Raw genomic sequence first — 25676 nt, forward strand, 5'->3', positions numbered from 1 at the left:
TTGTGTCCAGTGCCAGTGTCAGTCACCACTCCAACAACAACAACATTAACCCTATTTTGGGCGGAGACACTCCTCTGACTTCTAGTAACCCCTCGGACAACCCCAAAACTCTGAATTATTATGAGTCACTCTAACCAATTTTACTTAACCTTACCCAGTGACAGTTCCATGGAGGTGTTTCCCAATAACACTTTGTGCTGTTACACGGCCAAATTACCTCAGGCCATCCAATTAGATTACGAAGCCCATTGGGAAGTGGCTTTAGTGGAAATCATTCATCCGACCCAAGTCCTCAATGTCCTACCCAATCAATTTTTTTTCCAGTGGAAGTTCATGACAAGCAAATGCAACAGTACTTGAATACCCATGTCAAATAAGATAACAAAATATATAACTCAGAAACTCAAAAGACGACCTATCGCTTGATCATTCCCCCAGGCTATTATTTTAGTGGTCACCATTTGGTGAGCACCATGGCCTCCCGGTTTAATGTCGTGTTTCTTAAAGCTTTGGAGAGTGTCAGAAAAAGTGTCACCCTGGAGTACCATAAAGTAGCTCGTCGCCTCCTGATGAAATTTCCTGAGGGAAACAAAATGTTGTCTTTCTTATTTTGTCCTGAATTGTTTGACATGTTGGGCGGGGACATGGAGATGAGGATGAAAATGAAAAACGAATTACCAGTAATTTCCGAGAACGATTCTTTCGGCAAGTTTTTTCCTTCCCCGGTAGAACTGAACCAGGGACTGAATTTGATCTTTGTGTACTCCGATGTGGTGGAGTACAACGTGGTGGGACACACCTCCGTACCGTTACTGCGTGTCATTCCTTTCAAAGTGGATTCTGCCACGCTCGCTGAGGAGGAAGGTGGAAACACTTATCAAGTACACCGCGAATTTGTACGTCCTCACTATTTGCCTGTCAGCAAGTCTTATTTGGACACGGTCAACATTGCTATAGAAGGAGATCTGGGAGAAAATATTCCAATCACCAAAGGGAAAGTCACGGTGAATCTCCATTTTCGAAAACGGTTCTCTAACGACTCGTAAGTCATGTATCCAGTGTACCGAGGCGTTGCTCGACAGCGAGGACACGGTTTAGGAGATATGTTAAAATCAGCCTTTCGTTCCTGTGTTGAAACCGATGGTGACACGCGGATTGCACGCCTTGAAAGATGCGGCACTGACGCAAGGCAAAGAATTTCTCCAAAATGTCATCATCGACAAACAAAACCCTAAAGAAGCTTTCTTGAGGGCAGGCAAAAATGTCTTGTTGCAAACAGGCAAAGACCTTTTAGGCCGACGAGAAACACCTATAAATGCCCTGAGTACTATCGAGTCAGTCATTCCTACTTCCCTGACGACACAGCAAGGACAAGGCAGAAAAAGACGAAGAAGAAGAAAACACCCTTTTACCAGACTTCACATTCTAAAGCTAGAAAGACAAAGAAAAGAAGAACCGTTCGAGACTTAGATGTTTTCGATTATTAAAGTATTGAGAAACAGAAAAAAATGATGCACTGAGAGTCTTGCGCATGTTCCAAGTCGGAACTGGATCTGTTTGCCATGCCACCCACCATGATGACCATGCAAGAATCCCAATGGGTGGAATTTCATCCTGTCTCCTCTTTGACAGATTCATCTCCCATCGAGTTTGAAATCAAAGGACAACCTGAAGATTACATCGATCTGAACAGCAGTTACTTGTACCTGAAAGTCAAAGTTCTAGATAAGACAGGAGCTGCTATAGGAGATGACGAGCAAGTAGCTCCCGTCAACAATTTCATGCATTCCTTGTTTAGCGGAGTGGACTTGTACTTGAATAACAAACTAGTCAGTGGCAGCATGGATACTTACCCTTATCGTGCCTACCTGGAAAATCTCTTGACGTACGGAATAGACGTCAAGAACACTCATCTCAATGCCTGTGTGGTATGGGAAGTTGACGATGCAGGCCACTTTGACGAAACCGAAATTGATACAAAGAAAGACCACAATGAAGGATCTGTAGAACGAAGAGATAAAATCAAAAATGGACAGAGCTTAGAACTGATGTATCGCTTGCATTTGGACATGTGGTTGCAAGAAAAGTATTTGCTGAACGGAGTGAATGTCCGCCTGAGACTGAATCGTAGCAGTACCGCTTTCCATTTAGTGGCTGATAGTGCCGATTACAAAACCATCATCCAAGAAGCCAGACTCTACGTACGACGTGTGGAAGGGTTATCTAAAGTGGGAAAGGACATCAGTCACACGTTGAGCAGAACGACCGCCAGATATCCAATACGACGCGTGGAAGTGAAAACCTTCACCATTCCCACTGGACAGCGATCCATGATCGAAGATCATCTGTTCGAAGGACAGTTACCCAAACGTTTAATCCTTGGTATTGTCATGAACACAGCCTTCAACGGAGTCCACAGTCAAAATCCTTTCCACTTTCAACACTTTGACGTGTCCAAGATCTAAATCATTCGCTATGGCAAGATATTGTGTACCCGACCTTTCGAACCTGACTTTGACAAGAAGAATTACTTGAGGTCGTACTTGTCCCTGTACGAAGCCACTGGACAGTTAGGAAGTAACACCAGTCATGGCCTTACGTACGATGATTATGCAGGAGGCTATGCTTTGTGGGCTTTTGATTTCACTTCCGACCAAGGCAGCGACGAGAGGCATTTCCACCCTATAAAATTCGGTGGAACTTCAGTTTGCAGATCCTCTACCCAAGACGGTCAACGTTACCCTGTATGCAGAATTTGACAATACGATAGAAATCAACAGTTTGAGAGAAGTCACTCTAGACTATTAGAAGCCATGGAAGACTGTTATCCCTCTTTACCTAGTGGAGAAACTTTGGACATGGAATGTGAGGAGACCATGAAAGAAGAATCCCAAGACAAAGACGAAGAAGTCCTCATGATGAAGTCTCGATGTTTTGCTGCAGTCCTGGGAGATAAAATGAAGGAATTGATCAAGAAAGAGTGTTATGGATGTCAAAACGATCATCCCAGCCAAATTCAACACGATAAATGTCTGATGTTGAGTCAAGAAGAAAAATTGGACGAGTACCTGGACGAAGCGTGGGGTCTCATCTCGAAAGAATTCGTGTTGGATCAGTGGTATAAAGGCTTGCGTGAATATTCTTCTCCTCCATTAACACCTCTGGAGATCGGTCGCATCGAAACTCTCGTGGACCAGAGTAAGAAGTCGGAGCTAAACGCCTTTTACTTGTCAGACATTTTCCAAGAGAAAGTCAGGATAGAATTGATCACTTATTATCACCTGTAAAGAAGAAAAAACAACACAGAACGTGGATACCTGGGAACTTTGTTATCTTTTGAACCACAGTTCGTACACTGCTTCTTGGAATCCTGTCGTCTGTGCTAAAGATGAACTCCCTCATCCCAAACCTCAAGACCATCAAGCTTATGTGATCAACACGGACGACAGTCATCTCCCAGGAACCCACTGGGTAGCCGTCTACTTTCCTCAAGAAGGATGTATGGAATATTTCGATTCGTATGGATTGCCCCCTTTGGAAGACGATATCATTGACTTTATGAGAAGAAATGCTCAGACCACCCGATTCAATAATATGAAATTACAAGGCACAGATTCCTTGGTGTGTGGACAATATTGTGTGTATTTTCTGCATCATCGCAGTCTGGGCTATTCTTTAGAACATTTGGTGACTTATTTTGATCGTCATCCTTCTAGAAACGATGAGAAATTAGATCGATGGTTTTGTGACCATTATGCTTATATTTTGTCTCAACTAGGAAACGTAGTGTCCATCAATGGCCTAATGACTTCCAACAGTGGAAATCACAATTTCATTCACAACGTTCTCAGCCCTGTCCAAAATAGTGTTAGAGAATTGAGAGAAAAAAAATGTTTGTGAGTTAAATTGAATAGTTAATGTTAAAAGAAAAATTGTATTGTTAGTTGTTAGTGTTAAGTGATTCTGAATAAAAAAATGTTGTGTTTTGAAGAAAAAAAAGTGCCTTTGTCGTTTGTTTTGCTATAGGTATCCTGATTAATGCTTCTCTCTATCCCTCCCATGACACTATTTGAACGTTCCGACTCGAAAACCTTATAGGGATGTTTTCTTTCACGTCCGCGCTTTGACAATAAAACCGGGAGAGTCTCCAGTCTGACCATCCATTTATCGCTTCATCCTCCTAGGAAGATGTGCTCAAGATTAGCCAAGTTGAACGAAGCCTACGTGAATTTGCATAGGGTCATTACAAATCTGATACCGAGATAGAGAATGTTAGAATGTTAAAAGTTACTGAAGACCTGATAGAAGAGCTCTTCAGAGAAGAAATTAACAGGGAGAAAGAAGAATGGACGGAGAAGTACAGACTTCAGAAACAGCAGAGAGAGCAGCAGCAGCAACAGCAGCAGCAGCAGCAGCAGCATGAACCTGATAGAGGCTTTGTCGACTGTCGTGTCGACACCAAAGAGTTCTTCTTCTCTTTCCGAAGAAGCAGACCTTATCCTGTGAGAAAGCCTGTCGCCAGAGGAGGTCGCCATCTTAGATCCTAAAAGATGGCCATAGCTCCTCGTTCGCACAAAAAACAGCCCTTTTCGGGGCTACCCCAACCTCTCAAAAAGAAATAACATTCCATTGCCTATGATATGTTAGTCAGTTAGAAACAAAACACAACAGAAGTGAGTCTATAAGCACAAGATTTCTTTATCTTGGTTAGAAAGTGTGACTCTAAACCTTTCATTTCCGTCGCTTATCAAAAATTTTTAAATAGTGATGGTCAGTAAAAAGTGAGTGAGTGTTTAGTTTAGGTCTGTGCGGTTTTTTTGGTGATAATATGGATAATGTAAGTTCGGGTACGACGAAATTAAAAGAATTAGACCCAGAACTCGGCGTGGAGGGAAGAAATATACGCAACAACAGCGGGAGCAAGAAATGCAGACCCAACCAGTTAGCACTCCACCCACCTCGAGACCACAAATAACATCTAGGCAACAGCCGACTATACCTAACAAACAACCCACGCCGGAAAGAGTGGTGGCAGAACAAAAGGCCAATTATGTTAGACAAGCGGTATGGCAAACTCAAACTCAATTATCGGAGGCACTACGTTCTTCTCTCACTCCGATACTACAGGCAATCCCAGTTGAAAGAACAACCACAATAACAATAACAGCGACTGACACCATAGCAGCGGATTTGAAACTATCTACCTCAACTGAAGAATTAGTATCAGAACCAGAAGAGGAAATAGAGGCGGTTGAGGAGGAGGAGGGGGACACTGACCCCTCGTTGAGAAGTACACCGAAATGGGGCTAGATGAAGCATTGTATGACGTCAACAAAGCAGGGCAGTTTATAAGAACCATACGATACGTTGCCTACAAATCTCTAGACACCTTTAAACCAATGGGGATTTGGGGTCAGAGTTCTCCCCAATTCTACAGACGAGCCTACACTGGATACCCCCTCAGTCAACTGGTAGAAGCCGCTGCTTACATTGCCGCCCATCATGGCTACGCATTTCCTGATATCAAGAATCATGAGACTAGGAGTGCGGAAAAGATCGTGAGGGCGAAAGAGAGACGTGGTACCTTATAGCAGAAAAAAAGCCCTTTTTAGGGCTCCAAAAGATTGCCTTTTATTAAATAGGGAATCATATTTGGCTTGGTATCCCTCCTTGACTAAACTATTCTCGAAACAAACTTGACCCATTGGAACACCGCAACAAGCTTAAATTGTTAAACCTAACAGTGACAAAACTTTTATATGTCGCTTAGACATATTAATTTAAATAAGACCAGTATGGCTATTTTTATGCACACTAAGTACTAATATTAGATAAATACGTTAGGAAGTATGAAATTTAACAGACTCTTTAGATTTGAACTAATTGCACAGGTAGCTAACACATTATTGGTACGTTTTATTGTCCATTAGCAAAAACTGGACTTGATTTGAAATAAGTACGGGCTGGCGTTTTGGGGAGTACTTAACATCCATGGCTGGCTTGCTGAGTACCTTTTTCCTCCTTTACCACGCTGGGACATCGTACACGTGGTAGAATGTGGAACGATTTCCACCTGCCACACGCCCATGTGTCCTAATGTGACCTCATCGCTGCCGACCAGTCGTAGCGGGCGTTACATACTGCTTGGGTTGACACCTGAGACATTTCAATCATCTAAGAAAAATGAGTGTGTGGTGAGACTATCCCCACTCATGTTTAAAGCCTTTCAGTCAGGTTGTTAAGGACTAGTTAGTTCTACACCTGAGTGGCTAAATTTAAAAGTACTCTGTGAGTACATAAAAGCCTGGGGGATGAGGCTCTCTTTCCTTCCCCAGGAGTAATTAAAAATCACGCGGCGCGTGATTAAACCAGTGATACATGCTCCATTGGAGCGAAAATCACTTTAATTCAAGTAAGCAAGCAAGCAAGTTTGGGTACCGTCTCTAGCACTCTTGATGACACCAACTGTCTGTTTTTTTTTTCTTTCTTGCAAGCCCCTATGTTCCACTTCTGTTTGTGATAATAACTTGTGATACTTCACATTTTCTAAAGTGGAAATCTTTACAAGCCGTACAAAATACAAAAGTTATATGACTTAGGCTTTTGACACTTGCATATTCTCTTCACTTTATAAGTGTCACGAGAAAATTGTATATCCAATTTTTACCATTTTCCAAAACACGCACACACTTGCAGCGTGACCAGAACTCTGTACTTCTTGTTTTGTGGATAAGTCACAGACAAGTCCAAGCATATATAGGAGGTTAAGAACGTTTGGAATATCCCCTCATTTTTTTTCAGAAATATCAAAGCTTTAATGTGTCTCTTCCCTGTTCCACCCTTTATTAGTGCTTTGGTATGTTCCCTTAAGTCGCAAACAATTTGAAATAAAATTAAATTTTGAATTAAGGTTTCTCTCTGTTTATACATTTTTTTCAAGTTGTTGGTGCATGGCAGATTACATCCAAATACCTTCTCAAAGTGAGAGGCATTTCTACACATGTCATTGGCTTTGTTAAATTCGGTTTTGTTGGTTAATCATCGTTAATCTTTAATTCTATTTTTGACGTATTTTTTTTTATATAGAAGATGCAAGATTGTTTATTGCTGTAACGGTATTTATGTTGTTTAGTCTGTTGCTGCGAAAGAAAATATCTATAGCAAAGTGCTTAAGTTTGTTCAGTTTTTTATTTCAAGCTCTACAAAAGGTACCAAGTTTGTCTTGCAAGGGGATTGAAACTTTAAGTTACGCAGATGAGAAGGAAAACATCTTTGTTACTACAGTTTGCTGTCTTTGTGCTCGTTCTAATCATGCTTGTTTTATATCTTTGTGTTTTAGAGATCATATTACTTCTGATGTAAATACATGCATCAATGGACAGACAGCTTGGGTTATCATCTTTGAGGTTCACTGTACTTTAGTTTATTTACTTCATAAAAATCCCAGAGTCACAATTTTTAAAAACAAAAACAAACAAAAAACCATACCACTCAATACTGTAACACTTCTGACTCTACCGATGTGAGTGTGTATGTCAAAATGTTTAAGTGAGGTAAAAAAGAAATTGACAGTTTCAGAACGTGAACCAGTACTGTGACCTTTCAGTAGTTGATGTGGTAAGAAGAAATGGTAAATACACAACACAGGCTTGCAAGTTCACACTCCAGTCAGTCTGCACTGCAATGGCAACAACGCAAGAGCGTAGGCATTATTTTGCCACACTAACTTGGAACAAAACAATGCATCACTCATCATAAACGATTTCATTGGCTAGACTTATTTTCTGACCGCGTTCACTACGAATTGACTTCAGTACCTTTTCACACAGTGTCGAAATAGGTCGTGTCTCACTGCTAGGCGATTTATAAAATAATTAAAAAAAAGCAAAACTAACGCAAGAACAATCGTACCCTGGGCGATCCCACAGAAATTGTGTCAGTTTTATAGTCAAATGCATGACAGCATATTTGGATGAACTATTCTGTAAGAACTTTACATCCACGTTATCAAAAAAGGAGGAATTTTTAGTTTCCATAATCTTCAGTTCACTCTGGTGATATTTAATAATGGTGGATTTTTTCTATGGCTGTGATGATCTAAGTGGGATATATGTTTCTTTGAATCTTTCTTAAGGAAAATATACTGTAAAAACAAACGTAAGGGTCGTGATATGTTCTACAGTAGGAATAACACTCTCTCTCTCCGTCATAGTAGTTTTTATTGAAATCCTAATAGTAGCTGTGCCTGTTTGAAGATACCTCTCCAAAAATGTGATCAGTAGTCACCCTATTTCTGTGAACTGTTCCGTTTGTCATGTCATGTTTTTTCAAACACTTACATCCTTACAAATTGTAAATCAGTAAATCGTTGGATGAAATAAAATCTTGAGTTGACGAGTTTATACAATTCAGGCATCGTAGCTTTCTCTTTATTTTGGCACTGTAATGTGTCACGGAAAAAAATTCTAACATTAGATCTACCGTTTTTCAAGAAAGGAAACAAACAGAAGACTTTTTCAAGAATGACGCGGGTGACATTGCACTGTATAACCCTGCCTATGGTTAACTCTGAAATCTAAAACCAAACCACATGTTTGGAAAAAATGTAACAATGTTCAAGAATGACGCGAGTGGCATTGCACTGAATAACCCTGCCCATGGTTGACTCGGAATTTTAAAACCAAAACACACGTTCAGAAAATATGTAACAATATTCGACCTATTTTCTCCCAGTTTAGACTGTGGATAGAACAAGGAGCGTTATAGTGCTGTTTTTTTTTCTTTTCTTCCCGCCCTTAGATTTGTGGAAACTTTGCAACATTGTTGGTTGGTAACGTGTGCTGCAAAACACAGGACATATCTTAAATCTGAAATAGGTTAAGCAGTCAGTCGACAATAAATATCACATTACCTTTTTATGAAATTGATGAATGAATGAAAACAAGGAACATATGTCACATAGAATGTATGGTTGTCTCAATAATTATTTGTCCTATAATACCGCAAGAATAACGGAACCAAAAAATGGTGTCCTACGTTTGTTTTTTCTTTACCATTCTTTGTTTCTTTCTCTCCACTGTAATGCTAAGTATATCTGTCCATCTCTCAAAACACTCCAGACTAAAGTACTGTCCCGTTCTACTGTCACCCAAGGCAGTAACACTTGTATGTGTGTGCGTGCGTGTGTGTTAGCTTTCGCTTACACACATATCGTTTGTACGAACATTTAATAACAAAGAAATAGCAACCATTGACGTAAACCATTTAATGTAACCGTGTAGGTGTATGTCATCGTTCAAAATTTTTTCTACAAGTCACTTTTGGGTCTACTAGATTGTAAAAAATAATCTTCATGAGGTATCAAACAAATATATTTCTTCACTGGTCGTGTTGGTTCTGTAATCCAACTGGATTTAACACCGTTGTTCTCTCAATCTCTCGATCTCATTGAGTGATGCATTGTTTTTTTCTAAGGTAGTGTGGCAAAATAATGCCAACACAAGAGCGTTGTTACCATTGCAGTGCAGACAGATTGAAGTGTAAACTTACAATCCCTGTGTTGCGTACTGTGACGTTTCTTCTTGTCACATCAAACATTAAACGGATAGTATTGTGTGTTTAGTTGTTTGCTTTTCTGCGTGTGTGGATAGTATAATTTGGGTTTGATTAGGCATCTCTGCGTGTGTGGATAGTAGATTATTGGGTTTTGTAAGCGCTCATGAACGTTAGTGTAGATAATAGATTATTGGGGTTTGTAAACTCTCACGTACGTTTGTGTGGATAGTAGAGTGTGCGCTTAAGTTTGCTGCTTAGCGTGTGTGGATGGTAGATTATGGGGTTTGATTTGACATATCTGCATGTGTGGATAGTAGATTTTGTGTTTACGTTTGCTGCTTAGCGTGTGTGGATGGTAGATATTGGGGTTTGATTTGGCATATATGCGTGTGTGGATAGTAGATATTGTGTTTAAGTTTGCTGCTTAGCGTATGTGGATGGTAGATTTTGGGGTTTGATTTGACATCTCTGCGTGTGTGGATAGTAGATTTTGGGTTTAAGTTTGCTGTTAGCGTATGTGGATGGTACACTATGGGGTTAATTATGGCTTCGTTCCGTGTGTGGATAGTATAGTAAGAGTTTGTTTTGGTTCTTCGCGCGTGTGGATAGTATATTATGGTTATGTGTTTAGCTTCCCCGTGTGTGAATAGTAGATTTGGGGTTTGTTTCTGCTTCTTGGCGTGTGTGGATAGTATATTTTGTTTCTGTTTTTGCTGCTTACCGTGTGTGGATAGTTGATTATAGGGTTTTGTAAGCGCTCAGGTGTGTTTGTGTGGATAGTAGATTTTGGGTTTTGTAAGCGTTCACGTACGTTTGTGTGGATAGTGGAATGTGTGATTATTTAACCTTCCCTTCTGTGTGGATGGTAGATTTTGGGGTTTGTTTCTGCTTCTTGGCGTGTGTGGATAGTATATTTTGGGTATGTTTTTGATGCTTTGCGTGTGTGGATAGTAGATTATGGTTTTATTTTTGCTACTTTGTGTGTGTGGATGGTAGATCATGGGGTTTGTTTAGGCTTCTTCCCGTGTGTGAATAGTAGAGTTTGTTTTTAAGTTTGCTGCTTAGCGTGTGTGGATAGTATAATTTGGGGTTTGATTTGACATGTCTGCGAGTGTGGATAGTAGATTTTGGGTTTAAGTTTGCTGCTTAGCGTGTGTGGATGGTAGATTTTGGGGTTTGTTTAGGCTTCTTCCCGTGTGTGAATAGTAGAGTTTGGGTTTAAGTTTGCTGCTTAGCTTGTGTGAATGGTAGATTATGGGGTTGGATTTGGCATATCTGCGTGTGTGGATAGTAGAGTTTGTGTTTAAGTTTGCTGCTTAGCATGTGTGGATGGTAGATTTTGGGGTTTGTTATGGCTTCTTCCCGTGTGTGGATAGTATATAATGGGGGATTGTGGATAGTAAAGTAAGAGTTTGTTTTGCTTCTTCACGCGTGTGGATAGTAGATTATGGTTACGTTTTTTCTGTCTCATTACGTTAGTATGGATAGTAGATAATATGAGAAGGGAAAAGTAGGGGTTGTTTTCCTTCACGTCCGCGCTTTTTATAAAAGAACACATAGCATTCGTCGTTCGCACCATTCTACGGAATAACGAGAACGAAAATGGTAGCTACAACAGAGTTGTTCAACAACTTGATACATATTTACTATTGGATAATGGATGCTATCTATGTAGTGGAGAGACTAGAAAAAGAATGGAAGATAGCAGAGTACCTGGACTATGCGAATATCCTGAACCTAGCAAAAGACGTGATAGCAGGAATGATAGAAGAGGAGGAAAAGAGGATGAGAGGTATGATGAATCCCCCCCATGTCAGAGTGGGAAGCTTAAAGGAAGCACTTGACAATGCAAGCAAAGTCAGGTGCTTTCTTGAAGATATGTTGTATGGGACAGAGTGTTCTTATGTGCAGAGAGCCTGGACAGACTGAAGAAAGGAGAGAAATTAATGAGAAAAGTGATGGAGATAGAAGTCCAGAAGATCAAAGACAACTGGACAAAAGAAAGAAAAGAAAACAAAAAGAAACAGGCAGAGTTTGAGAAGTTAAATAATAATTGGATCAAAGTCCAGGAAAAGTTCAGATCCTTGGGTCATCCTGACTGGATGCCAGAGAAGGAGAAGAACAAGAAGAAGAAAGGAATGATGGAAAAAGTAAGAACTTGGTGGAAGAGGTGGAGGAAATAAAAGAAGAAGAAACAGAAGAAGAAGAAAACCAAAGTCCCTTTTCAGGGCCACTCCAATGCCTCGAAAAGATATTCCCTTTCATGCCTACCTTTTTTTTTTCTTTTTTTAAAAAAAATGTCTATTGTCTGTGTTCTCTCCCTCTCCCTCTCCCTTGTTCCATTTTTTTCCTTGTCCCTAGACAGACCCAATCCATTGTCTCTCTATAGGCCCATTCCTGTTCACATTCCCCATGTTCAATTCCCCTTGTCGCTATAGTGCCGGTCCTGTTTTTCCCATGTTAAATTCCCCTTGTCGCTATAATGCCTATCCTGTGCTCCGATGTTAAATTTACATAGTCGCCAAAGGGCGTGGACCATGTTTTTAATGGTAAGTCCCCTTGTCGCCAAATCGCCCCCATATACTACTCACGTATCTATTGCTGTTTCAGATATTATGAAAGACGATTTAATCTGATTGTATATATATCGCTCTTCGAATACTATGATAAACGATTAAATTTAAAAAAGTCTGCTGCCAGATAAAACAGTTATGTAAACTCATCTAGCGCTGTGTTTTATCAATGCCGATCTCTTCCTGTGATCAAATCCACTATTTATGGAATACAAAACATTTGCAATATACAGTCATTCATTTTGACTTTCCGATCAGAAGTGGTGTGTGTGTGTGTGTGTGTGTGTGTGTGTGTGTGAGAGAGAGAGTGAGAGAGAGAGAGAGAGAGAGAGAGAGAGAGAGAGGAACAGTTACCAGGTCTAGTATTTGGTTGAGGTGGAGACCAAAATGAAGTACCAATGTATGGCTTGCGTTCCGAACAGGACGAGATATGGAATTGTAACCGGAAGTTATGTTCAGGAAGAGTCTCTTTTCCGCCCCAAGTTTGTCACCTGCAAAAGAACACATTCCAAGTCGTATTCGGCAGACATTATTTATTTACTGGGTCAAATCAAACAAGATCTCCTACGGTTTTCGCCAAACTTTACAAGTTCCAGTAATGTTTCAAAACCGATCAATTATATTTAAGCATTTTGGCAATTTTACGCTTTGCAAAAGCACATATACACACATAGGAATAATTTAAATTAAAACCAAGAGATATATTAGACTCGCCTTAGCAAGTCAAGAAAATAAAGTAAGAGGGTCGCGTGTTTGTAACTAATTTGCGATTTTTAACATACGGAAGTAACCTCCGTAGGGATAATATCGAAAACTGGATAGTACATTGCCAGATAGCTGAGATGCTTACTTAGCGCCGATGGTGCAGGGTGCAGTTGAAGGCGGTGTAAGGGTTCAGCCCCAAAAATTGTTTTAGGGTTGTCGTTTTACGGTACATCAACACAGATAGGTTATTTAGTATCTTCTCAGGGATACACGACATTAGCAGACTTTGACCCGATCGATCGTAGGATTTGCTGAGCCGCAGACTTAGTTTCTGACTTCCTTTTTTCCAGGTTCGATCGTAGTACTTCTTCGCTAATACTAGCGATGTAACTTCTACATCGCACGAGTGACACAGCTCGCTAAAAGGAGTCCAGAATGATGTCTTTCTGTTTCGCAACGATCTGAGAGTCGTTCCGTCAATAAACTGGGAAATAAAGGAAGAACTGCTTGTTCGATAAACTAGCCATCAACAAAGGGAAAAAGAACTATTAACATAACACACTTTTTTTCTTGAAATCCCCAATAGAAGCATTCGCAGGATTACATTTAGTTTTTTTTTCGATTGATAGAGCGTAAGGACATCAGGGTGACGTAATAAATAGAAATAGATTCTTGTCCACACAAAAGCTGCACCTAGTTCATGAATTCGGGGGCTACAAATAGACAGTACCATGGACAGCAAAAAGAGAGAGAGAGAGAGGGTGGATGGATGGAGAAAACAGGCGGCGATTGATAAGGATATAAAGTCGGGGGTTGATTGGAGTGGAGAAAAGAGATCAACATGAATAATTACGGCACAGACAGTCTGGTTAACATTTATGCAAATTTTCTGATATGATCTACCACTGAGGGCTCTCAGTCATATAGTCAGTATTAGCCACCCTTACTGATATTTGCTTGATATGATTACATTATCCGATTAGGAATCACCAGTGATGAGGATGGCATGTCGGCTTTGCCTGCTCTACGCAGCACTATGTCATAGGTCACCTTTCCTTTATTGAAGTCTGTTTCAATAACAATATTCTAGCTATTGATTAAGCTAATAATGTTATATCAAGATTTTTCTGCAATGGAATTTACTTCATCTGGAATTGCCTATTCAATTTATTCTTAATTCTTGCAGAAGAATGGCTATCTTTTCGGGGTTTAAGTATTGAAATATTGGTCTATACCAAATAGGGTCACCTTCTTCCGGTACTATTTGAACTTGTACAAAATGAATAGCTTATGTCAGTCAATGTAAGAACATCGAATATGTTGCTTTTCAAACGAGATCAATATCGTAGACTTTTTCCTATTCAATTCCATACAGTCTTTGATTCCTCTATCTATCCTTCTCTTCCCTTTTCGTTTTTCCTTCCTTCCTTCCTTCCTTCCTTTCGTTCAAGCTCAAGCATGCATGTATACAATGGAGGAAACGAAGTTAAGTTTACACTTGTCAACAGTGTGTAATCTTGCTGCATTTCCTCCATCTTCCTGAAACACTCTCTGACTATTTTTCTGTAAGTGATGTTTTCCGTGTTTAATATTATATACATACAATCCAATAAATGTTTGTATAATGTAGCATATATCAATATCGTATCCGATGCCGGTGTCACTCTCATCACGAATTTACGATCCGGAATATATAAAGAAAAAAGAAAGAAGAAAAACCGCTCATGACCTTTTAACGAGTAAACAAATAAAAATGGTATCACTGGTCATGCAAATATGATACAAATATGAAAACTCATTTGACATAAGTGAATTTATTTACTCCTCAAATACACTATCAGGTGGAAATAAATAAATAACCTTGATTAGCGACGAAATAAAAAAAATTAGCGATATAAATAATAATGTCGAACTTACCATGAAGGAAAGAAAATAGAAACAAGAAAAAATGAGAATACAATCTCTCTCTCTCTCTCTCTACCGCTCCGGTGGCCTAGAGGTTAGAACGTCCGCCTCGGATGAGCGAGGTCGTGGGTTCGATCCCCGGCCGAGTCATACCAAAGACTTACAAAAATGGTACTAACAGATGCCTCGCCTGGCGCTCAGCATTAAAAGGTTAGTGTTAGGACTGGTCGGCCTGGTGTCAGCATAATGTGACTGGGCGAGACATCATGCTACATGTCATGCCGATGCCCCAGTGCTTAACATCACTATAAACTGTCACACTGCAGACCTCGTAGCGATATTCTCTCTCTCTCTCTCTCTCTCTCTCTCTCTCTCTCTCTCTCTCTCTCTCTCTCTATATATATATATATATATATATATATATATATATATATATATATATATATATATATATATATATATATATATATATATATATATATATATATATATTTACCTGTTATGAAAGAGAAAACTGTCAGTATAGTAAGACATCTGAGCTCTACGGTCGGCATGACAATACAATACCGGTATGGTCGGTCTAGGTCATTACTGGGTCACCAGTAAACATCGGCGTTCCTAGCAGAAGATCTGAAATATATATATATATATATATATATATATATATATATATATATATATATATATATATATATATATGCGTGTGTGTGATTACATAAACATAATTGACTATTCAATAACATCTTGAGTATAAAGCTTTTTTTGTCTATCTCCCAGTCTGTTTTGTCTGTCTGTCTGTTTATTTATGTGTTTACTCTGAGATAAGAGCAGGCAATTCCTTCTAAAACAGACACAGATCGACGACAGCGTTACCCATCAAGGCTCATTACAAGACTGAAAAATCTATTTGCTGGTTAAGAGGCAAATTAGAATATTCGGAGCAATGTGTATTATACATAATCAGATCGTTGAAATGGATTCATGAATAACAATGATTCATGAGTAAGCAATTTTACATTTAAATGCATCCAGTGGTCATAAAGTACATGAATGTCACAAAGTTGAATTCGTCTGCTTAGGGACTCCGAGAATGTGTAACTTGCGAATGAAAAACAAAACAACAACAAAAAACCACAATACAACTTTCATTTCAGAATAAAATCAAAAATGTTAATCGAGGTAAAATTGTTTAATTTAAACTAGTTAAATCTCACAAGTCTATGCAAAATAATACAAAACATTCCGGTCATGCATTCATTCCCTAAAATGGATATAACAAGGTCGAAGGTATGAACTCGAGGTCTGCGGGAACTCATTTGCTAAGCAAAAGGAATTTAACTTGTAAAAGCACAAACCTATTGGATCAACACCTTAAATTAAGCAGTAATTATAAAGTGGCACCTATACCAAACAGAAAGTAAGGGTATATCCCTGGGTCCCACATTACCTGCTCGATTGATGATTATATGAAAGAAATATATGAGAATGAAGCCAATATATTTACATAGCTTAGAGTTATAATTCGAACAAAGCAATAGTCGAACCTGTGCCAAGATTATCCACACAACATGGCTGGCTCTCGAGCACCAGGTCCGTATCCTACGCGTATAAAAGCCTATCCTTACAGCCAGGAACGATGATATATGTTCTTATTTAGAACAGTTGGTACTGAAACGCAACACTTGTATTTACTGATAGTATCTGCCTGTGTATCATCAATGAACATAAAGCATATATAAGTGTTTTGTTCTGAGTCGGGCTGAAACGAGTTAATACGCTACATCAAACTAGTTACTTCTCCGGACACCACTGTGGTTTTGTATTTAGTACGTATCTCTATTTTTATGATTTCAAAATTAAATGTTGTTTACTTATGTGTGTCGTATCGTAGTTTGCTTGGTAGTTCTAACTAGTAACTGCTCCCCTTAGTAGCTGCAACATTAGATAGGGAATGCTCCCGGAGGCAGGGGGCGCCGCGATCCATCATGGAAGCTTTATGATGTGTACTCAGAACGTGTGTGAATAAATACTGTTTGTGTAACAACTTGAGACTCCCTCGTTTTCATGACATGATGTCAGATGAGACTGCAGAAGATAAGTATACTTTTTCAGTGAGTGAAAATGGTGAAATTTAAGGCATGGTAGATCTTTAACTTTGGTAAGCCAGTGGAGTGGCCTAATTGGAAACAGCGTTTCGCGCGGTTTAAGAACGCCACCAAACTAAATAAGGAAGATGAGGCAGTTCAGGTAAGTTCACTAAAATATGCAATGGAGAAAGAAGCAGAACAAATATTTAAATCATTTGAGTTTGCTAACGACGAAGATGCCAACGAGTACGCTCCAGTTTTGCAGAAATCTGATGATTATTTCGTCCCCAAGAGCAATGTAATCCACGAAAGAGCGTGTTTTCACCAACTTAGTCAAAAACCAGGAGAGACTGTGGAGGTATTTGTATGAAATTGCCGATTATTGTGACTTTGGCGCACAAAAGGACGAAAGAATAAGGGATCGTCTTGTAATTGTAATTCTGGATAAAGAGGTTTCGAAAAAGCTACATATGGAGGCCGACCTTCCCTTAGTGCAGGCCATACAAATAGCGAGAAAGTCAGAACTAGTAAAAGTCAGATAAGGGACCAAAGACGGTCAAAGATTTGGATGAAATTTCTAAACAGAACAAGGCATCAAGCACTAAACCAGGATCGACCAAATGAAATGGACAGCGTCAGTGGCGAAAACTAAATCAGATTGGTCAAACAACAGCACAACAAACATGTCACAACTGCAGCAGGAGGCATGGTAGAGGTGAGAGATGTCCCGCTAAAGGTAACCTGTGCAGACGTTGTAACAGGTTTGACCACTTTGCCATTGTCTGTCGCTCAAAAAGAGTAGATGAGTCACATTCAATGAAACACCAGCTACAGATTATGTAGAATACCAAGAAGCATTCTTCCTTGGCTCAGTAACTATGTGCGATGATGATAATGAGGCATGGCGTGTGAATTGGAACATTTGTGGAGCCTCATTTCACTTCAAAATAGACATTGGAGCAGACGCAACAGTTATGTCTGAAACAACATCAAGAGACCAAGTCTCAATAATTTCCTTGGACGTGCAGTTGCACATGCAATGGGTCTTGTGAAAAGAGTTGAAGAGACCAACAAAACAGCTTTTTGGCCTGTTGAAGTGTGTGCCAGTAAAGATCATACTCCAGGATGATGCCAGGCCATACAGTATAGCTGCACCCAGGCGTGTACCATTTCCCTTGTTGTCTAAGGTGAAAGAAGAACTGCTCCATATGCATCAGGAAGGCATCATTGAGGAAGTAACTAAGCCCACAGAATGGTGTACGCCTATGGTATCAGTCCCTCAGAAAAATGGCAAAGTCAGAATTTGTGTTGACTTGAAGAAGTTCAGTGAGGCTGTCCAACGGGAAAGATATATGCTCCCTACTCTACATTATATATCACCGAAGCTGATAGGCTTTACTATCTTCTCCAAACTTGATGCAGAAGGCGGATTTTATCAAATACCTTTATATCCAGAAAGTGCAAAACTGACAACCTTTATTACACCTCTAGGTCGCTTCTGCTTTAAACGAGTCCCATCTGGTATTACGTCGGCACAAGAGATTTTTTTAGAGCAAACTGACAGAGCTGCTGACTGGCTATGAAGGGACAGAAGCCATTATGGATGATATATTCATTTATGGCAGGAACTTAGAGGAGCATGACAGACGCCTACATTTGGTACTTGAAAAGCTCAATAGGAGTGGTATGAAGCTCAACAACGAAAAATGTGAATTTAGGAAGAACAAAATGAAATTCTTCAGTCACGTGATCAGCTCTGATGGCATACTCCCCAGTCCAGCAAAGGTTGTTGCAGTGAAGGAGCTACCTGCTCCATTAAATATCAGTGAGCTTCGTCGCACCATGGGCATGATCACTTACCTTGGTAGATTTATCACACACTTGCCTACAATAATGCGACCAATTATGGACCTGCAGAAGTTAGACACAGATTGGTATTGGGGCCCAGTCTGTTTATTTGTCCACCAATTGCCCTTTTCAAAGCATTCCTGATATCCCCAAACGAAACCGGTTTTGCAATCGCAGGAGCCTCAGCCGATAACAGCGCTGGAATCGCCATTAGGAATGCAAATATTGCATAGGTATTTTGCAGATGCACCACCTTTTAAACTGGGGTAATTTGAGTGTCACTGAGGTATTATTTCAGTTAGCTGTAGTTTAAGTTAATTAAGTTATCTTGGATCCGCCACAAGGGAACGGTTCCAGTTAACTTTTTCGTAGAAGCCTTAATGTGATCCCACAATCGTTTTTGATTGCGTTTTCTTTTTTCACAAGCTGGTTTTAGTTAGGGTCAATTTCAACTTCGTGACAGGACATTATTATTTAATAACGTTACAGGTTCAATAGTTCTATCAATTTTATACAAGCACAGCAAGGACCCTCCTTCGACCACTCGTACTCTCCATAAACAAAGTCTTGTCAGAATGAAACCACAGCACGTGCGTGAATATAAACGTTGACCGCGGACCATCTGAAGAACTTCAGGTGTTCCAAAAAAGTAATAAATCAGCTACAACGTACAAACATCGTGCTGGGAACTTTGCAAACCAGTGCCAACGTTTTTATGTCAGACCAAATAAGACAGAGATTGTGATATGTACGTACAACTTGTCTTCTGAGTTAAGCAAAATCTCTTCAGAGGGTTCCTGGTGACCGCTTTACCGCAGTGAAACTTGAGACACTGTTGAACTGTTAAATATCATCTGCGCTTATCATAATTACTTCAATTTGTTTTGTTTTTCAAACGCAAGTAACACATGTTTTGGTTCTATTAAACCATATTGGTACTTATTTGCTGTGTAAACTGTTCCACCGTATTAAGTGTTAAACCCGAGTCTGTGGTTTACACGAGCAACGACGGCGTTGAATGAGTGCCAGACTTTGTCACGAAGAAAAACGTTATTATGCATAGAGCTAGGCGATTAGCGCACGCACCCACAAATTCACTGATGACAACTCAAACTTAACAGGAACACTTTCTTTATGCCAAATTGCATCGTTGGCGTTATTCTTACAAACTAATGGGACTGTGCGATAACACTGCGAATATAACTACAAAACCCAAATATGTGACTGAGGGGAATCACACACTACAGCCTCAAAATCCTCCATACAGCCGTAGTCGACGCCATAGAAGTTCAGAGACGATATTGGCATTGATTGCAACTACCGGAATAATTTCAGCATTTCCTGTCGTGTTCGGACCATTCTAATAGTATACACTTGATGCTTTGTGTTATTATATGTATCTTAGATAAACTTCGTAGTTGATCCGGCTGATTTCGCATAATCATCACTGTATCTGGCGAATTCGAGAATCCTTGTGGCAATGTCCGTCGATGGAAGAACGTGCGCTGTTGAACAATACAATGATTCTGTTGTTTGACAGATCCAACTTGGGCATCACCAGGATAATGGTTATTGTCATCGTGTGTCACATTTCCCTCAATTTCGAGGCATGCCTCATATGGAAGAAGATCCCTAGACGTGTCCTGCAGTTGTAATTCCATTTTTGTTGATAACAGTATCTAGCCGGATATGCATAAAACTGAAATATCTTCTGATTCGATCCATTTATATAGGCACGCGCATGTCTAAAGCGGGATTCCATGTATCTTCGAATTGGACTATTATATATACATTATTGGTTTTGTCTAACACTTGTCGCTTTTTAAAGCTCCATCTCCCTATAACCATATTTGCAATCGCGGATTTACGTATACGTTGCTTGGCGGCTTCATTGATGATCTTACCAACGGATGCTGGCGTTGTTGCTGCTGATGGTAATATTCTTGTTAGCGTAACATATTATATGCCCCTAAAAATATCCACAGTGTATTGGCAATCAATAACTCTATATCTGAAGTAATGAAGTATAGCCACAATCAGTAATATAGTTTTGAGTGAAAACGTCGGTCGCTTTGCTCACCATGCAAGCGTTGATGCAGATCATTAACATTGTTATGTCTATATGGTCTTAAACTAGGTAACAGAAAAGAGTAAAGACCAATACATTTTGTAAAATTCAACATATAATTTATTTTCCTATAATACAAAGAGTAAAATTAAAAATAACTTACAGTATCTAATATTCTCAGCAAGTTCAAACACACAATAGACAAAATTAGCTATTTAATGTTTTTACTAAATACACCTTGCAACGTATAATCATAAAAATTAAAACACATAATTATAGATATAAATAACAATCACAATAGATAATTATGTCTACCATAAAAGTGTGTCAATGGCGGTTTTGTCGGTCACTGATATAAGTTATAGCATTTTACCTCCATGACTTTGTCCTCTTGCCTGGTCGCATATTTGTGATTTTCACGGATTACAATCCGCGGGATCACATTCATACACGTGTGATTTATTGTAGTATAAGCACAAAGTCATGCGGGATGGCGACTGTGACTTATAACAGTAATAGCCATCCAAAATTACCATTAATATACTACTATTACAATTAACGGTGTCTCCTTTTAGATCAGGGGTCTCAAACACGCGGCACAAAATGATTGGCGTCAAAAGGCGTCATGAAAGATAACAAAGGTTTCGCACCCCTTGGGCCATCGAAAATACCCTCATGCGTCCCTCAGGGTGGTTTGAGTTTGAGACCCCTGTCTTAGATTTACCGATCTATACATACAACTGACGATGTATAGAGATAATCCTGGTCTGGTCTCATTTTGTTTCAAGTATTATTTAACTCAAATGATACATTGTTTAAAATAAGGACCAAGGTACATTTTGGACTTACCGAATTTCCATGCAGAGAGACATTCCTGCCAGGACTTTCTCGCAGTTACTGATGTGATGCTTACAGAGTAGCGTAAGAAATCAAACCACACTGAATTGTTTGGAACTATTGATTTTTTAGAAGACTGTTTTGGTGACACGAAAATATAGATTGAGGAGACTGTAATTGCAACCTTGGAGCCGGAATAAAACGAATTTGAACTGTAATTAAAATGCTTTAATCTCCGCTATATGTATATATTTGTATGTACAGAGATAGTGTTCTGCTCTTTGTTACCATTCAGGGCGTTTTATATCTTTATTGCCATTCAGGGCGTTTCATGTCTTTGGTGCCATTCAGGGCATTTCGTGTCTTTGTTGCCATTCAGGGCGTTTCGTGTCTTTGTTGCCATTCAGGGCGTTTCATGTCTTTGTTGTCATTCAGGGCGTTTCATGTCTTTGTTGTCATTCAGGGCGTTTCATGTCTTTGTTGTCATTCAGGGCGTTTCATGTCTTTGTTGCCATTCAGGGCGTTTCATGTCTTTGTTGCCATTCAGGGCGTTTCATGTCTTTGTTGTCATTCAGGGCGTTTCATGTCTTTGTTGCCATTCAGGGCGTTTCATGTCTTTGTTGCCATTCAGGGCATTTCGTGTCTTTGTTGCCATTCAGGGCGTTTAGTGTCTTTGTTGTCATTCAGGGCGTTTCATGTCTTGAAGTCAGCATATGCCACAGTATACACTCAAAAAATGTAGTATGTAGGAATAGTAGTAGTAGACTTTCAGCAATTTTAGTAATTGAGTGTCTGTGATTTGGATTTTTAAGGTAGCTTTAACAATTTTTCAGTCATATCGATACGATGTCTGTAGTGTGACAGTTAAGTGATGTTTAGCACGGGGGCATCATGCCGCAGACATGTAGCATGATGTCCCACCCAGTCACACTATCCTGACACTAGGACCACCAGCCCTAACACTAACCTCTTAATGCTGAGCGCCAAGCGAGGCAGATGTTACTACCATTTTAATAAGTCTTTGGTATGACTCGGCTGGAGGTTCGAACCCGCGACCTACTTCATCCGAGGCGGACGCTCAAACCACTAGGCCACCGGAGCGATCGATTAGTAATTGATATTGTTTTTATAGTAGTAGTAGTGCCAGTAGTAATATTAGTATCAGCAGCAGTGGAAATAGCTATACTAGTGTTGGTAATAGCTACTTTTGTTGTTGTCGATGCTGCTTTCATTATTGGTGGTGGTGGTGGTGGTGGTAGTGGATGTGTTGTTAGCGGAGAATGCTTACATATAGCAGCAGAGGAGGGCGAACCCTACAAATGTTTGAAGGGTCCATTTTAAAAATAAAAAAAAGCTTACCAAAAAATGAAAACAAAATTGTAAGAAAAGTCAATTTCTGAGTAAATGTTTGCGAAAATGAAATCTAAAATGATGACAAAACCACTGCACTTAACGCTACTACAATTATTGTCGATCGTGTTTACTTTTTTGGACACTTCATTGTTGTCGTCGCTGCTGTAGTGTGTACATAATAAAATCTTTAATAATATAAAATAATAATGAGTAATTGTGGGCCAATTATGGAATCTTGCACAGTTAGATTAGCTCGAGGACGATTAGAGACAATTAATAAATATCTTCCAGTCCGTGATTCTGTCAAAAAAAATTTACAAGATCGTCAGGGGTCTCAGGTGGAATTTGTAAAAGTTGGAGAACAGTTATTTAAACCAATTTTCGAACCAACAAGGAAAATGGTTACAGCAACTTAGGCAGTACAAAATGCTCTTGAGACATTGCCTGTTGGTATTGCTGGACGCCTTAAAGCAGCTCATCCACCACCCCAGCGACCTCCTCAACCACAACCTCTGCCAATAGTCAGAATTAACATAGATAAATTCACGCCCGAAGGTATCGCCACTATCAAAGACCCAAACCAAATAATTAATATTGCCGCATTTGGATATCATGAAAGATATAAGTATGTAAAAGTATGTAAAGCCAGAATATGTTAAAACGATGAGATCTGTCGATTGGATTAGGAATGTATATCGCATCTCTACTGATACTCCGCAAATCAGATCTGAGGAAGATGTCAGTAACGTTGGCATCTTTAACCAGGCAGTAGATGAGCGTATAAGACAAACAATGCAGGAAAGGGGACAAAGATACGAAGAAATTGAGCAGCAACGTGAAAAAGCAAACTCAACAAGGAAACGAAAGGAAAAATAAATGAAGTCGAAATTTAAAGAGGTTGAGCGAGAAAGGAAACAAAAAGAATAAAAAGATTTGGAATCTGAAGAAATTAAACGAAGGAGGGAATTGCGTTCACCGAGGAAGCAAAAGAAACAACTGGAAGTGATATTGATACTCGAGGATGTGGTCTTATTACTCCATGCCCTAATAACGTCCTTGCCGATGCTGACAGAACTGAAATTCTCATTGGAGGAAATTGAACCGGTAATAACATCTGTATTGTACTTCCTTTTATAATACCGCATTAGTTCTTGATATTTTTTTACGCCAGCATTGTGCACATGATTGTGTTTTTCCTCGTACTCCACATATGCAATTTACACACCTAATTTGTCCTTTACTTTCACGTTTTTTTCTAAAGGCAGGCACAAAACACAGATATTATATATGTTACTCAGCCTTATATACAAATACCTAAGGTGATCAGAGATAACTGTAATATTTTAGGTGTGTTTAATGGAGTTGATACACATACTCTGCGAAATATTCATCAGACTTGGTGTTCAGGAGATATGGACATGATTGAATTTAAAAATTCCTTTTCAAGAGAACAAGCCACTCCGCAAGGATTTCTTACAATAAATTTGCATGACTCTCAATCACGATATCGTGTATGTGTTGACAAAATTTTTGGTTAAAGAAACAGCAGCAGAGGTGTCGACGACAACAATGAAGTGTCCAAAAAGACTAAAATTGTAGTAGCGTTAAGTGCAGTGGTTTTGCGTTGTTTTAGATTTCATTTTCAGAAATAGACACTTAGAATTTTTTTTTTCATTTTTTGGAAGGTTTATTTTTTTTAATGGACCCTTACAAAATTTGTAAGGTTGCCCCCACCCCCCGCTACTCATACACTATATTAAAAAAAAAAAACATTCCCTATGTTGTTTACAAATTCTAAGTGAGTGGGCATAAGGAAAATGTTTTCAAATATCCAGATTGTACATAGACATAAAATACATTCATGTCTGTCGCAAAGAATGGGGCTATTGTTCATTCAAGTATCAATGGAAAGTAACTTGAGTACACGCCGTATTTGTACGCGATTCGAAAGAGCGATGTGTTTACTCGATTATATGATTGGGGGGAAATATTGAAATATTTCCAACAAGCTTTTTTCCGAATCACACATATCTGTTTCCTAACTTGATCAGCGACGGCAAAGTGACTAAAGAGTACATTTTTAAGAAACAAGTGTCTTTCACTCGGAGCCGGCCAGGGCGATATCTGCATACTTAATGTAAATTTCGCCTTATTTGTTTGTCTTTTACAAAATATCTAAAGATGCTGATTTTCTACTTATAGTTTATCGTCTGAATTACCGGTATAGAACACGTACTTGTATGTGAATAATGCGATATTGGATATTCCAACGCATTATATAACAACATAAAACATGAAAATACACTCCAATCGTACACTTCCAATATGCTGAATCTTTCATAGTTACTCTCTAAGTGAGGTTATAAATGAAAACTTGGATATTAGGTCCCGACTTTTTGTATCCCTTCATTGGTTTTTACTATCAACTATCAATGGCATTGACAACGATTCCCTTCATGCGTTCCAAATATCAATGACATTGACAACGGTTCCCTTCATGCGTTCCAAATATCAATGATATTGACAGCTATTTGCTTTAGGCGTTCCAAATATCAATGAAATTGACAGTTATTGTCAGGTTTTTACGTTTTAGTGTTAAATTATTTGTTTGCCTCAAAGAGGTTCATAATCTCGGTGTCAGGTTCTACATACGGATAAATAAGGTATGCTCTCAAGCCCAGGCTCTCTATGAATGACACTCTTGACTACAACCTATAATAACCACGTCTAGCTTTCTACCATAAT

General features: G+C 39.2%; 1 protein-coding gene across 4 annotated transcripts in view; it reads right to left on the bottom strand.

The window, feature by feature from the left end:
- The window catches only part of LOC149800833 (neuronal acetylcholine receptor subunit alpha-10-like), an 86091-nt gene that overhangs the window by 47019 nt on the left and 13396 nt on the right, over positions 1-25676 (bottom strand). Inside the window, exons 1-3 of one of the 4 annotated variants that reach the window (XM_089954839.1) lie at positions 16283-16442; positions 15235-15368; positions 12483-12619 (exon numbers count right to left, since the gene is read on the bottom strand). In XM_089954839.1, the coding sequence (XP_089810965.1) occupies positions 12483-12619; positions 15235-15292 (195 nt within the window). In that variant the 5' untranslated portion in view covers positions 15293-15368; positions 16283-16442. Of the gene's footprint in view, positions 1-12482; positions 12620-15234; positions 15369-15553; positions 15639-16282; positions 16443-25676 lie in introns of those variants that run through there. The other 3 variants (XM_089954840.1, XM_089954841.1, XM_089954838.1) reach the window with 3 other exon arrangements.

The sequence above is a fragment of the Sinohyriopsis cumingii genome, chromosome 4 (assembly GCF_028554795.1).
Source record: "Sinohyriopsis cumingii isolate HCF-2022 chromosome 4, ASM2855479v2, whole genome shotgun sequence".
Taxonomy (NCBI): Eukaryota; Metazoa; Mollusca; class Bivalvia; order Unionida; family Unionidae; genus Sinohyriopsis; species Sinohyriopsis cumingii.